The following is a 14,191-nucleotide window of genomic DNA, read 5'->3' on the forward strand; positions in this document are numbered from 1 at the left end:
GACCCCTAAACCAGTACATTCTATCAGAACACTTTCACATGCTCACACTACAGCAGGTTCTACCGTTATTCAGTCAGGGAGATTTCCTTGCAACATTAGATCTGAAGGATGCATATTTTCATATACCGCTACACCCGTCACACCGAAAATACCTCGGGTTCACCATTCAGGATCAGCATGATCAGTTCAAGGACCTCCCTTTCGGAGTGACTACGGCGCCCAGGGTGTTTACCAAGTGCCTGGCGACAGTGGCTGTACACCTACAGAGACAAAACGTTCACGTCTACCCTTATGTGGATGACTGGCTTATCCAGGCGAAGTCGGCCCAGCAGTGTGCCGACCACATGTCCCACACCATTCACCACCTTCACGATCTGGGGTTCTCACTGAATTATCCAAAGTCCCACCTTCAGCCCGCCCACGTTAGGCAGTATCTGGGCGCGACGATCGATACTCTGGCAGCCAAAGCACAGCCAAATTCAGTGAGGATCAACAGCATGCAATTGCTAATACAGCAATTCAAACCACAACGCTCGCTTCCAGCTCGAGTGTTCATGCAGTTGATAGGCATGATGGCCTCCTGCATCTTCATAGTCCCGAACGCGAGACTACACATGCGTCCGCTTCAGGAGTGCTTAGCACGTCAGTGTAATCAGGCTCACGGACAGTTGAAAGACCTAGTGTTGGTAACCGGTCGTGCATACAACTCTCTGCATTGGTGGAATCCACAAAACCGTTCCAGGAGCCTGTGCCACAGATTATTCTGACAACTGACGCATCTCTCCAAAGATGGGGAGCTCATGTACTCCACTACACAGTGCAGGGACTATGGACAGCACAGCAGAGGAAGATGCACATCAACCTTCTGGAACTGATGGCTATCTTCATGGCGATGAAAGCATTCAAGGTACATCTCTGCAACAAGGTTGGGTTGATCTGGACGGACATCATGACGGCCATGTACTACATACAGAAGCAGGGAGGTACACACTCTCCACAGTTGTCTCATCTGGCTCGGAGCATGTGTAAGTGGGCCATTCAAAGGAACATCTTCCTCATGGCGGAGCACCTCCTGGGCAAAGACAATCAGTTGGCGGACCTGCTCATCAGGATAGCCACCAGATGCACGAGTGGGAGATACATCCATCAGTACTCCGACCGTACTTCCAACAGTGGGGTCATCCACAGATAGACCTGTTCGCCACAAAGGAAAACGCCAAATGCCAAAGCTTTGCCGCCAGGTTCCCACACCCACAGTCGCAGTCGCAGGGCAATGCGATATGGATGAACTGGTCAGGCATATTTGCGTACGCTTTTCCCCAGCACCTCTAATATCTCTGTTGGCACGCAAGCTGAAGCAATACTCGATGACACTCATCCTGGTTGCTCCGACGTGGGCACACCAACCATGGTACACCACGTTTCTAGAACTATCCGTGGTACCGCATCAAAGGCTGCACCTCACACCCAGGCTTTTGACGCAGAGCCATGGCGACATTCAGCATCCAGATCTGCAACAGCTCAACCTGGCGATCTGGCTCCTTAGGTCTTAGAATTTTGCTACCTCAACTTGACTCCAGACTGTATGGATATCATAAGGGAGGCAAGAAAGCCCACCACCAGAGCATGTTATGCGGCGAAATGGAAGCGGTTCGTCATTTATTGTGCCGACCACAACATCAACCCGCTAGATGCATCTACTCACAACATCATTTGTTATCTGTTACATCTATACAAATGCAATCTGGCGTATGCTTCCATTCGCATACATTTGGCCGCAATAGCAGCTTATCTCCAAAACAGGCAGCATCTCTCACTTTTCAGAGTGCCTGCCATTAAAGCCTTTCTGGAGGGACTCAAACGAGTTATTCCTCCCCGACACCCACCAGCTCCTGCATGGAACCTGAATGTGGTCCTCACCAGACTGATGGGTCCACCTTTTGAGCCTCTACACTCCTGCGAGATTCAATTCTTGACGTGGAAAGTGGCTTTCCTAATAGCAATCACATCACTACGACGAGTTAGTGAACTTCAGGCACTAACAATCCAAGAGCCATTCATACAGATTCACTCCAACAGGGTGGTACTCCGCACTAACCCTAAATTTCTGCCTAAGGTGGTTTCACAGTTCCATAGCAATCAGACTATAGAACTGCCAGTGTTCTTCCAGAATCCTGAGTCGGTGGCGGAGAGAATGCTCCACACACTAGACGTCAAAAGAGCTCTAATGTACTACATAGATAGGACCAAGGATTTTCGGAAAACAAAACAACTGTTTGTTGCCTTTTAGCCACAACACAAAGGCAACCCCATTTCCAAAGCAAGTATAGCCAGGTGGATCGTTAAGTGCATTCAGATTTGCTATCAAGGCCAAGCGCACATTAACAGTTCCCCCAATTGCCCACTCCACGCGAAAGTTGGGGGCCTCCATGGCCTTCCTTGGTTGTTTCACCGATTGGTTTTATGCTATCAGGTGGACGCCATTAATTCATCAGCTGAGGTCTGCGATAAAGGGGCACCAGCTCCTGCTTGAGCTGTTTGTCAGAATGCACTTAAAAATATTAAAATGTCCCCATGCGCAATATTTTCAGACATATTTGGGACTTTGCCCCCACTTCGTCTTTCAGCGAGGTACAAATTACTTTGGTATTTTTCCACCCTTGATTATTAGATGGCAACATTTGGTCGCAAAATGGAAATTTCAAAGCTAACACCATGACCGCAATCACAGCCCTCAGAAGCGTGGAATAAAGATAGCAATCTAACATTCAGGAATATGAATTTGTGGTTAGTGGCAAGCAGGCTGCTGCCAAAGCTTACAGTAATCCCATTGGACAGCCAGGCTTGAAGCAGCCTGTGACTGGCAATCACAATGTGCGCGCAGCTCGCAATTGCAAGCATTTGTTCATAATTTAAAGCTATACGAGAAAAGGGAAGTATTCCCCCGAACAAGCTGCCATTTGACAAAAGTAACGTTTACACAATTTTTAACCCATCAAGTCCTTCTATCCTCTCCTGCCATTCCCTTTTTGAATGGAAAATACCTATATCAAAACTTAAACTATAACATTGACACTTGTGAAAACCAGAAAAAAGAATCCGTAACATTAACCACACATCCATTTTGTTGTGTTTCTTAGGGAAGCCTTTGTTTCAGGCACTTCACCTACTAACTTACCAGCACTTATGGATGCTATTGTAGGCTTCAAAGGGTGAAAGACCTTTTGTCACACGTCAACGTGATACTTCACGAAGCCAATGACACAATGTGCGCACAACGAAAACTTTCCGCGGTGACGTGACCTTCTATACCAGACACGGTATGAGACCATTTATTGACTGGCACCGCTATTATCAACATCTACACCACTACGATTTGTGGTAAACATCTCTGGCTTAAACCATCAACACAATTAAAAGCAGCCAAGTTCTGTTGATAGAGAGCCGACACACTTCTGGCTTTGTGCACCACGTGTTGACAGGATTGCCCGTTTCTCCTCTGTATGGCGTAAGAAAATGCACAACATACAGTTTCGCACAGAATTAGAATTGCCTAGTTGGATCCAGAGCCTGTCTAGAATCGTGAGATCCATTTTAAGAGTATTTGCTGATTCCTTCGGCCTAGCAGAGTGGGTGAGTTGCAAGTGATTGTAGACCTGTAAATGCTAGCAAGTAAAGATACAGGTTTAATTGTGATTCGTGCCCTGTGATGTGATTTATGCAAGGCAGACTGAATACCTATCAGCACCACGTAGAAAAATGGAACCCTACTATGAATGTAATTCCCACAGGGCATTCGCACGGTTTACTTATATCTGAAAGAGACACGTTAGTGATAGATTCCATACCTTAGAATATCCCCAGGCGTCAGACTGGATCTGGAAATTTTTGCGTAGCAGTACCCTTGCGCGTTGGTAGGAGTCGTCTGCGGCTCCGTGTCCGTCGTCGGCGTCGTGGGCGCCGTGATGACGTCGTCGGAGTACTTAAACGCTACCTCCACATGCTGACGTCAGTTCTTTTTTCCGCGCCAGCAAGCGCAGAACTGGAAAAAGCAGTAACCCTTAGTCAATTTTTGACTAACTTTTTTTGAATCCTTTTGATCATTTCTCGAAGTCTTTACGACTTCGATCGGTGCCTAGGGATGCCTGGTTTCAAGCCCTGTTGAGGATTGAGACCGCACCATGTCGGTAAGGATCCTCACCACCTGTGCCTAACTTGTCTAGGCGTCGACCACGGCGACAAGGCCTGCTCTGACTGCCGGGCCCTCTCTTCGAAAGCCAGGCGGGAGCGGTCGCGCAGGCCACCAGGGCAAAGGTGTCTACTCTCTATACATAGTAATTTTAGAGGAGAAGGTCTCCCTCGTGCTCCTTAAATGCATCCTGTTAGAACACTTCCACATGACAATCCTGCAGGATATCCGCACCTGCGCCAGCGTTGGTCATCAAGGACTCCTACTTTCACATAACCATCAACTCCGTCCACCAGTGCTACCTCTGCTTTGTGTTAAATGGACTTCACTACTTCTTCAAAGTACTACACTTTGGATGTCACAAGTGCCCCAATGATCACCAAGTCCAGCAGTGGTAGCATCTCATCTAAGAAGTTGTACCATATGTGTTGTCTTATCTTAATAATTGGCTTAAGAACGCTGGCATGTAGCAATGCATAGCCCACACTTCGGCTGCAATCTCCCTGCTCTGTATCCCAAGATTCACCATAAATGCCGCCATGTCTCACCATTATCGCCTTCAGGTTCATCCTTTCTTGGAGACTGCTCTAAACAAAGCTACATGTAAGCTATATAACACTGTGGGGCATTTCAGCAGCTGGTGGCTGTGTCTGTCAATTGCCTCCGTCATGAAGAGAACTTTTACCGTAGTGGTCTTTAGTCATATGGACAAGCTAGCAACACAACCCTCTCATCCTTTCTCAAAACCCCCAATGACTTATCATTCCCAGTGTACAATGGAGTAGAGATGGAGTAACAGGAAGCTTCCTGTATGAACTTACTTTTGTTTTACATTTTTCTATGCACCCAAGACTATTGCACCCGTTCTCTGGTTCTATCTTACAAGAGTGGCTAATTTATAAAGGATTGTCTGTATACACCATCTGTGCAAGGAGTTTTGAAAAACTAATCATAGTTTGTATCTTTAGGTTTAGATATGAAGTGAAAATTATCTTCTTAATAATTCACATGGCCCTAGCTAGCTGTGGTGAATAGCCAGTGGGGATACTTCGATGGGGAACTGTATAAGTTACATTTCTTGTTGCCCCAAAGTAGTATTAGGACTTTTCAGGCTTAATGGCTATGTACTGATAATATGTTCTTCACATGGCATTAGTGAACTCTCCAGTATGTTAAGAAGCTATGTCCTTTCAAACTTAGGTTGGTTGTTCTTTCCTAATAGCTTCCTTTTGAACAGCAGAATTGATACATTTCAGTGCTTTTTTTCCTTGCAGTCTCAATGTACAAAGTGCATAAAGGAAAATAGATATTCTTTTGCAAGTTACTTTTTTTCCCTTTTTATCTAGGAAAAGTTTGGACCTGATCGAGTCTCTACTGCGACTAGCTGAGGTTGGCCAGTATGAGCAGGTCAAGCAACTCTTCAGCTTTCCCATCAAACATTGCCCAGATATGCTGGTATTGGCCTTACTACAGATCAACACATCTTGGCACACCTTGAGGCATGAACTCATCTCCAACTTGATGCCAATTTTCCTTGGCAACCACCCCAACTCTGCCATCATTTTGCACTACGCCTGGCATGGACAGGTGAGCATTATCAAATTATTATTCATTGAAAAGGCCTGTCTGAAATGTATTTGTAGGATTAGATGACTTGAAAGTTGGGGGGTAAAAAGACAATCTTATAATACTTTACCACTTGTAAATTCTGTGAACAGAATTTCACCAGAGTAATTGGTTTGTGATGAGGGAAGCCAAATGTGTTGCTTTTAAGTGGAAAGCGAGGGTAAGATAATGATCTAACCAGGGTCTTTTCCACTTAATTGTAGTCTGTTTACAACCGCATTACACAGTATACTGTGTTCTTTTACTAATTTACTCCAGTATTGGAAATTTCATAGATTCACATGCCTGAATCCTTCCCCGTCGTCGAGACGGGAGTCTCCGGTATTTAAAAAAGCAGTGCTTAGTAGTATAGCAAACTGAAAAGCGGCCTAGACCCATTTCCCTTTTGCAACCCATAGCCTTTATGTAAAAAAGGCCCAAACTTTTCCCTGAACCAATCAGAGCTCCTCACCCTCTAGAACACTCCTGAGAGAACCTTCTCCCCCTCAGATTTTTCTACCGCACGTTGTGCTAGGGAGTCTCCTTTGAGCCCTGCTCAAACTTTACTTCTACAGTATTTTGACTTAGATTTAATGTTTTTACATCAACCATGTCTGATAAGGAGAAAAGAGGATTATTTAGAGCTTGTTCCACCTGCTCCAAGAAGAGGCTTTATACAGATGACCCTCACAAGGACTGCATCTACTGTCTTTATCCAGACCATAAGGCAGCAGATTGTAAGGTATGTCGTACCTTTTCGAATAAGACCATGAGGGATCGTGAGGGAAGGCTACTGATCTGGCTCCAGAAGGTCAAAGCCAAAAAGGAAATCCTCTCGTGAGTGAGGAGGAATCTGTGGCGTCTAAGAGCTCAGAAGAGAAGTAGATCTCCTCAGACACATTCCTCAGGGGAAAGACCTGAGAAGGCCCCAAAAAAGACCACTTCAGGGCGCAGTCCCTCAAAATCCCCTTCAGTCTCATCTAAGGGGAAGAAGGGTTCTGATAGTGAGGTGAAGGGAGCAAAATCCACCTCAGATCCACCACAGTCACCTCAGAAGATCAAGATTACCATCAAACGGTCTTCTTCTACGCCTTCTGAGGAGAAGGGTGCTGTTTCGGCTCCGTTGACGGGACCGTCGACAAAAAAGGGACCATCGACGACAAACACGTCCGTCGTCGACGAAAAATAATAATGTTAAGGCTGGTGAGAAAATAGTGTCTAGGATTTCACCGTCGACGGCAATATCGTAGACCGTTTCATCGACGACCTTGTCAACGGCGGCGTCGACAGCGGTGTCGACGACTGCAGCGTCGACGAGGACTGTCGACGACGGCAGTGTCGACGGCAGTGTCGACGGCAGCGTCGACTAGGACAGCGTCGACGGTAACTGCAACGTTGACGGTGGCGCTGACGACTATGACTTGGTTGACGGCGATGGGAATCTCGTCGACTGGCTCGTCGACTAGGGAAAAAACACCAGAAAAAAGGTTGGTGCCTTGGAAAAACCTATACCAATGGAGATTACATCTCCAAGTAATGGCTCCCATCTCACCTGCTGGAGGAGGAAGATTCGGAAGAAGATGAGTATGGAATTGCCAGTAGCCCTTCGCAATTACAGGTCAAGTACCAAGAAGACGATTCGGAGGAGGAATATGGGGGTTATCAAGAACAACCCCAGGAACCGCACCGATATCGCCAACAGCAACGGGAGGAGATGACAAATGTGCCGTCGTCTTTGTTGAAGGATCTCCAGGGAATGTTGGAGGATTATAGGAAGAGATACCCAGCGACTCCAGTCGCTCAATAAGCCCTAGAGGCTTTTCTACAATTCTACGATCGGTTCCAGGGACGCCGATTCGTAGGAGAGAGATTGTACCGGAACCTACAGCTAGGTCCCCACCACCGACGAGACACCACAATACCTCGGATGTGTATTATGAGGATTGTGAGATTGCCGACACAAGTGCAGAATGGCATGACTATATTGCCCCATCACCTTCAAATCCTCCGCAGAGACCAGTAGATTCTCCACCGGAGGACATTGGTGGATTTCATATTTTGATGGAAAGAGCCACTAAGATTTGCACTGACCATGACAGAAGAGAACTGAATGTTTTCTATATGACTTCAAGGACTCATATCAGAAATCCGTACGACCCCTGCCTATACTGTCTCATATTTGGAAGGAAGGATTAAAGGTCATGGAGACGCCAGCAACGGTAACACCGGTTCTGGCCAGACTGGAGAAGTATAAGGCACCAGTTGATGCTCCATCTTGCGTTTGGGGACATCCCAAACCGGATTCTGTTATCACTTAGGCGGCACAACAGAAATCCAGGAACCCATCTGCTCCGATTGCAGCCCCTCCAGACAAAGGGCAGAAGGTTGGATAATGCGGGAAATCTGTTTTCATTAATTTCGGCTCTGCTTGTGAGAGCTGCTTATGTCCTCGCTATCTTGGGAACGTATGACAGGCAGATGTGGTGTGACTTGTCTCCATACGTTAACCTGGTGCTGGATCCAGAGAAGCAGGAGGCAAAGAAAATTCTCATGGAAGGAGAGAGGACTTCGGCTGAAGCCATAGACTGCGCTATGGATCTAGCTACCACAGCATTTAGATCATTGGGAGGACAACACCACGGCAATGCATTATGTGAACAAGCAAGGGGGGGGACGAGATCTCTCTCCCCGTCTCAGGAAGCCCAGGAGATATGGGAATGGGCTCTTCAGCAAGGAAAATCATTGGCAGCAGAACACCTCCCGGGGGATCAGAACGTCAAGGCGGATACTCTCAGCAGGCTTTAATCCTCCTGCCACGAATGGGAGCTAGACCAGGGGATCCTGGACAACGTCTTTCGAAGATGGGGAACACGATAGTGGACCTCTTTGCTACAAGGGTAAACAGAAAATGCCAGTACTTCGCAAGCTGGCTTCCCCAGAAGGGATCTTGTGGGAATGCGTTTTCCATGGCATGGTCCGGCATCTTTGCCTACGGTTTTCCTCCAATTCCTCTTCTCCCCCGCGTACCGGTGAAGATCAAGAAAGAGCCGTGCAGGCTGATCCTAGTAGCCCCGTGGTGGCCCAGACAACACTGGTTTACGGAACTACTGCTGTTGTCGGAGGACCGTCCAATTCGGTTGCGCCTAATTCCATTACTTCTGACAATGTCCAAGGGGCAGGTGCTCCATCCGGACCCGAAATCCTTGCGATTAGCAGCCTTTCTCCTGAACACTTTGAGTTTGACCATCTGAACATCTCACACAAATGTAGGGAGATCCTGTCCAAGGCCAGAGCGGAGAGTACCAACAAAACCTACAGGATGAAATGGAAGAGGTTTGGTCTGTGGTGTAAGACATGATGTTCACCCTCTTACTGCTGCACCTCATCAAATTATACCTTACATTCTGCTGTTAGCAAAGTCAGGATTAGCACACGTCTCCTTCAAGGGCCACTTGGCTGCGTTGTCCCGCTACAGGAGGTCATCGTCAGGCCCATCTTTATGGTCCTCAAGGATTATCAAACAATTTATGAAAGGGATATTCAAAATCTTTCCACCAGTAAAGCCTCCACCACCATTATGGAATCTGAATATTGTACTCTCTCAATTGATGAAGCCACCATTTGAACCTATACACAGGGCAGACCTGAAGTTCTTGTCCTGGAAAGTGGCTCTTCTCATTGCATTGACTTACGCGAGAAGAGTAGGTGAGCTACAAGCGCTCACAATTCAGGAGCCTTTCTTGCAGTTCCAGAAAGATAGAATGATTCTCAGGACAAACCCGAAGTTCATTCCGAAGGTACCAACTGATTTTCAATTGAACGATTAGTGTTGAAACGTTTCTTTCCTCATCCATCGACAGCGGCAGAAAGAGTATTGCACTCGCTGGACGTTCAGAGATGTATGTAATTTTACTTGAAAGAAACAAAGGCATTTCGCAAGTCTTCTCAGTTATTCGTCGCCTTCAGCGCACCCAGGAAAGGTTTCCCACTGTCAAAGAGGGGAATTGCCAGATGGATTTCCAGTGCAATTGTCTACTGTCATCAAGCTGCAAATTCCACGAGGGTGGTGGCCACATCCACTGCACTGTTTGGAGGAGTGCCAATCCAGGATATCTGCAGAGCAGCAACCTGTGCATCTACGCACACCTTCACCAGGCACTACTGCTTGGAGGCAGCCGCAGAATTGGATGCGGCGGTGGGAGAGGCGGTACTGCAGAATATCATCCAGTAACTGTGCCTTTCTTGCATCCCTCCATCCATAATTTCTCTTGTTTACAAAGTCACATTTTATAGAAGTGTGGATATTTGTGTTTGAGGCATATGGGCTGCAGATGGTACATTTATGAATAGATCGCCATCTGGTGTTGGGCTCGGATGATTGCACTTGTTTTTCTCTTGGAGTAGTCTTTTGTTGTCACAAGACTGGTGACTCCTCCTTTGGGTGCTAGTGCGCATGGGCATCGGCTCCATACTTAAATTGTTTTTTTCCGCCATCGGGTTTGGATGAGGATCGAAGCGCTCCGGATCCACTTCACGAAAAAGTGATATTTCGGCACGTATTCCCTTTCCAATTCAACGGTATTGTTATCGAACGCGATTTCATTTCCATACCGACGCGTTTCGACTCCAACAATAAACATTTTCTTCTACGTCGACGAGACCGGGAGGCCTTTCTCGACGTAGTCCAGCCCGGAGTCCATGGAAAGGACTCCATTTAAGAGATGTCCAACGTGTGGTGCTAAGTTCCCACACAAGGACCTACACGAGGTGTGCAACCTCTGCCTATCGCCTGAACACGAATCCAGGGACTGCGAAGCCTGCGCAGCCTTCTCCTCCAAGTCGACTATTAGAAACAGTCGAGCCCGAAGACACAAGGTTTCGAGAATGCAGTCTGAGGCAATCCCGGAGCTGTTCGAGGCCCAGCACCTCGAAGAAGAAGAGGAACATGAAGATGAGTCTGGGTCGGGAGTGGACGAGTCTGATGTCGAAAAAATCGACGCTCAACAAACCGTGAGTGACGACGTCCCCTTACCAAAAAACCGACCCCGTGTGGTCCCGACCCCGCCTTCGAGCCCGGTCAGACTACCGAAGAAAGTTTCCGACGCCCCGCCTTCGGGCCCGGCAACAAAACCGAAACTCTCGGCCTCCCACCATGTTGGATCTGAGAAACTGTCGACATCGACACCGAAGCTCCATACAAAGGAAAGCTCTGCATCGAAACATTCCATGTCGAAACCGAAACATGCTTCGATGTCGAAGACTTACTAGACACCGAAAAAAATCGGAATCTAGCAAATTCTCGGTGCCGTAAACACAGAACATTGACGGTCAGAAGCAAAGGCACCTTTCGGAACCAAGGACTTCGGTACCGACACAGGAGCAGCAGACAGATCCAAAACGAGACTTTGTTTATCGATCCGCAAACTATCAAAGTGGTGACAAAATACCAGAAAAAGAGGAAGAATGAACAGCTAGATGACAAAGCTCGTCCTCCTAAAAAGAGAACAATGGGGACAAATACAACTCCTCCCCTTTCTCCTCGACCTAAAGACACACCCTCTTCTCCTATTCCTCACACTATGCCAGCTATTCCTCCACCTTCTACACCAAGACCATCTACACCTCAAACAGATGTAGACAGTGATGCAGGGGAGGGAGAACCTCATGGGGATGACCACACTATCCCAGATGAAGACCCATGGGAGAATTATGATGCAGGGTCAGATGATAACGACCCAGAATTATACCCCTCAAAACCTTCACCACCTAATACAGGTTTTGTGCAGCTGATTAATAGGGCAGCAAAATACCATAAGGTAGATTTACATACAGAACCTCAAATAGAGGATTTCCTTTTAGAAACGCTACCTGCTGCACAAAGAACATCAGGAACACTACCTATGCTAAAGGGTCTTCTCAATCACACAGCAGACATATTCAAAGACCCTGTGAGGGCTAGGGTATTAAACCCAAGAATTGATAAAAAATATAGGCAGACCCAAAGGACCCAATATTTATCAAGGGACAGGTACCTCTGGAATCGCTTGTAGTCACAAACGCTCGTAAAAGAGCAAACTCATTATCTACAGGAGAAGCTCCTCCTCCTGATAAGGAGTCCAAGTTAATAGATGCATTGGGCAAAAGAGTAGCATCCCAAGCAGCAAACAGCTGGCGCATAGCTAATACACAAGCGCTACTTGCACGCTATGATAGAGCGCATTATGACGAGTTAGAAAAACTCATCACACATCTCCCTATGGAACATCAAAAAAGGGCAGACCAGCTTATACAGGAAGGGAAGATAATTACCAACACTTCCATTAAGTGCGCTTTAGACGCGGCAGACACTGCAGCAAGATCCATCAACACCAGTATCATGTTAAGAAGACATGCATGGCTTAGGGTCTCAGGGTTCAAACAAGAAGTACAAACATCTTTTTTGAACCAACCTTTTGATCAAAATACACTTTTCGGCTCCGGTACAGATGAGACTTTAGAAAAGATGAAAAAAGACACAAACGGCTAAATCAATGGGAGCATTACAACAGCTAACTCAAAGGGGTTCCTTTCGTAGAACCACCTATAGAGGGTGGTCAAAGAATACAGGCACAAGCCAGCAATCTACCTCTTTTACACCATCACCACCCAGAGGTAATTCAAGAGGCAGTTACAGAGGTAACCACAACAAGGGTAGAGGTCGCGGAAATAATAACAACCGCAGCTCCCCAACCCCAAAACAGTGACTTAATACAACTCCCCCCAGACCATATAACACCGGTCGGGGGACGTTTATCACAGTTCCTACCTGTCTGGGAAAACATCACGTCAGACAGGTGGGTGAGACAAATTATCCAACATGGAGGGTGGCATAATAGGAGGTGTACCCACCCCATGGAAGGGACCCATTGGTCCTTGCCTTTTACCTACCTGTAACACCCCTAACTCTAGTATTTAGTGGCACCCCTGAAACTTGCTTCTTGAGACAAGAACCTGCAACGAGAAAAGGACCGAACAGCTGTGCTGAAGCTAACAAGAGGAAGTCTCCTACTGACTTGGCCCCAGCCCTACCAGCATGTCTCCACCTCGAACCTGCTCCTGCGAAATCCCTTTGTGTCCTGCAGCCAGCAACCTCAAAAACCCCGGAGGACCTGCCTGCCTTCAAGCACAGACTGTCTCCTGTGAACACTGGATTTGTTCACCTGTAACCTCTGGCTCAGGCCGGAAACTGCAGATCCGCCCCACTCTGCACCCGCGACTTGACCCCGGGCATCCTGATCCGAGATCAGGCAACCCCTGACCTGCCTCAAGCCTCCAGCTGACCCCTGCAGCCTAAATCTAGAAGGCCCCCCTAACCGCGACCAGGAGCTTGTAACAGACGGTGCCTAGCCAACTCCTTACTTCCCAACTTAAATCTCGAAGTGTTGGTCGCACCAAGAAGATCTTCGTCCACAAGCCTGCAGTGCCTTAGCAAACCGGAGGTTCCCAAATTAAACCAACAGGGCGCCTGATGTCTTAACACCCTGCACCCGGCCACCCTTGTGCCGCTGAGGGTGCACCTTTGGGGCTACTTTGTTTACCCATTTGCCATGAGCGGGTAACTAGAGTGCATCCTTGACCCTGGGAGACCTCCGAGTCTACTCCCAGAACCTCAACTCACACTACCAAATTCTTACCTCAAAACCGATAACACTATTTTCTGCCCTAGGATAACATTGACTGTTTATCTGTGAAATCTTGCTAAGTGTGGAGTTTGAGAAACTAAAGAAATTCTTCCAAATTGCATGATCTAACAAAAACGATGTTACCTGTTTTCAGGAAATGTCCTAGAGTAGTATTTAGGTATACTACACTGTGTAAGCCTAGTAATCTCAAAAGTTACTTGCCTGCTATTTTACTAAAAAGCCTATTTAAGTCTATGTACTGTATATACCAAGTATTGCATTTCTCTGCATCCATATTGTAAATTAAACAAAAGTGCATATATAATCATTCAAACTGTATTTAAATTGCATTACTACTGTACAGTATTTATTGCTTCCCTGTGCCAGGCTTGCTTGGTTCTAGAAAATAAAATAACGAAAATAATATTTTTTTATACAAAACAATTGGTCTGAAGTTCTGTCCTTGAGTGTGTGATTTCATTTGCTGACTGGGTGTGTACATCAAATGCTTAACATTGTCCTCTGATACTGCCTTACTACTCGACCATTTTACCACAAATAGAGAAAAGTTCTATCTAACTTTACCTCTGCCTACCTTTGGGGTTCCACTGTACTCTGTGCAGACTATATCTTACTTTGGTATAGTATATACAGAGCCAGCTTCCTACAACTTGTTACACCAACTAGGGTTTACAGTGAATGTGTTTAAGTTCCATTTGCAGCCTTCTAACATACC

General features: G+C 46.7%; 1 protein-coding gene across 11 annotated transcripts in view; it reads left to right on the top strand.

Moving 5' to 3' along the window:
- Positions 1-14,191, top strand: part of CNOT1 (CCR4-NOT transcription complex subunit 1) — a 1,684,613-nt gene that overhangs the window by 457,289 nt on the left and 1,213,133 nt on the right. For all 11 annotated transcript variants that reach the window (XM_086945302.1, XM_086945307.1, XM_086945301.1 and 8 more), the window contains exon 13: positions 5,536-5,776. In XM_086945302.1, the coding sequence (XP_086801428.1) occupies positions 5,536-5,776 (241 nt within the window). The remainder of the gene's footprint in view (positions 1-5,535; positions 5,777-14,191) is intronic.

Source organism: Lissotriton vulgaris, chromosome 12 (genome assembly GCF_964263255.1).
Source record: "Lissotriton vulgaris chromosome 12, aLisVul1.2, whole genome shotgun sequence".
NCBI classification, from domain to species: Eukaryota; Metazoa; Chordata; class Amphibia; order Caudata; family Salamandridae; genus Lissotriton; species Lissotriton vulgaris.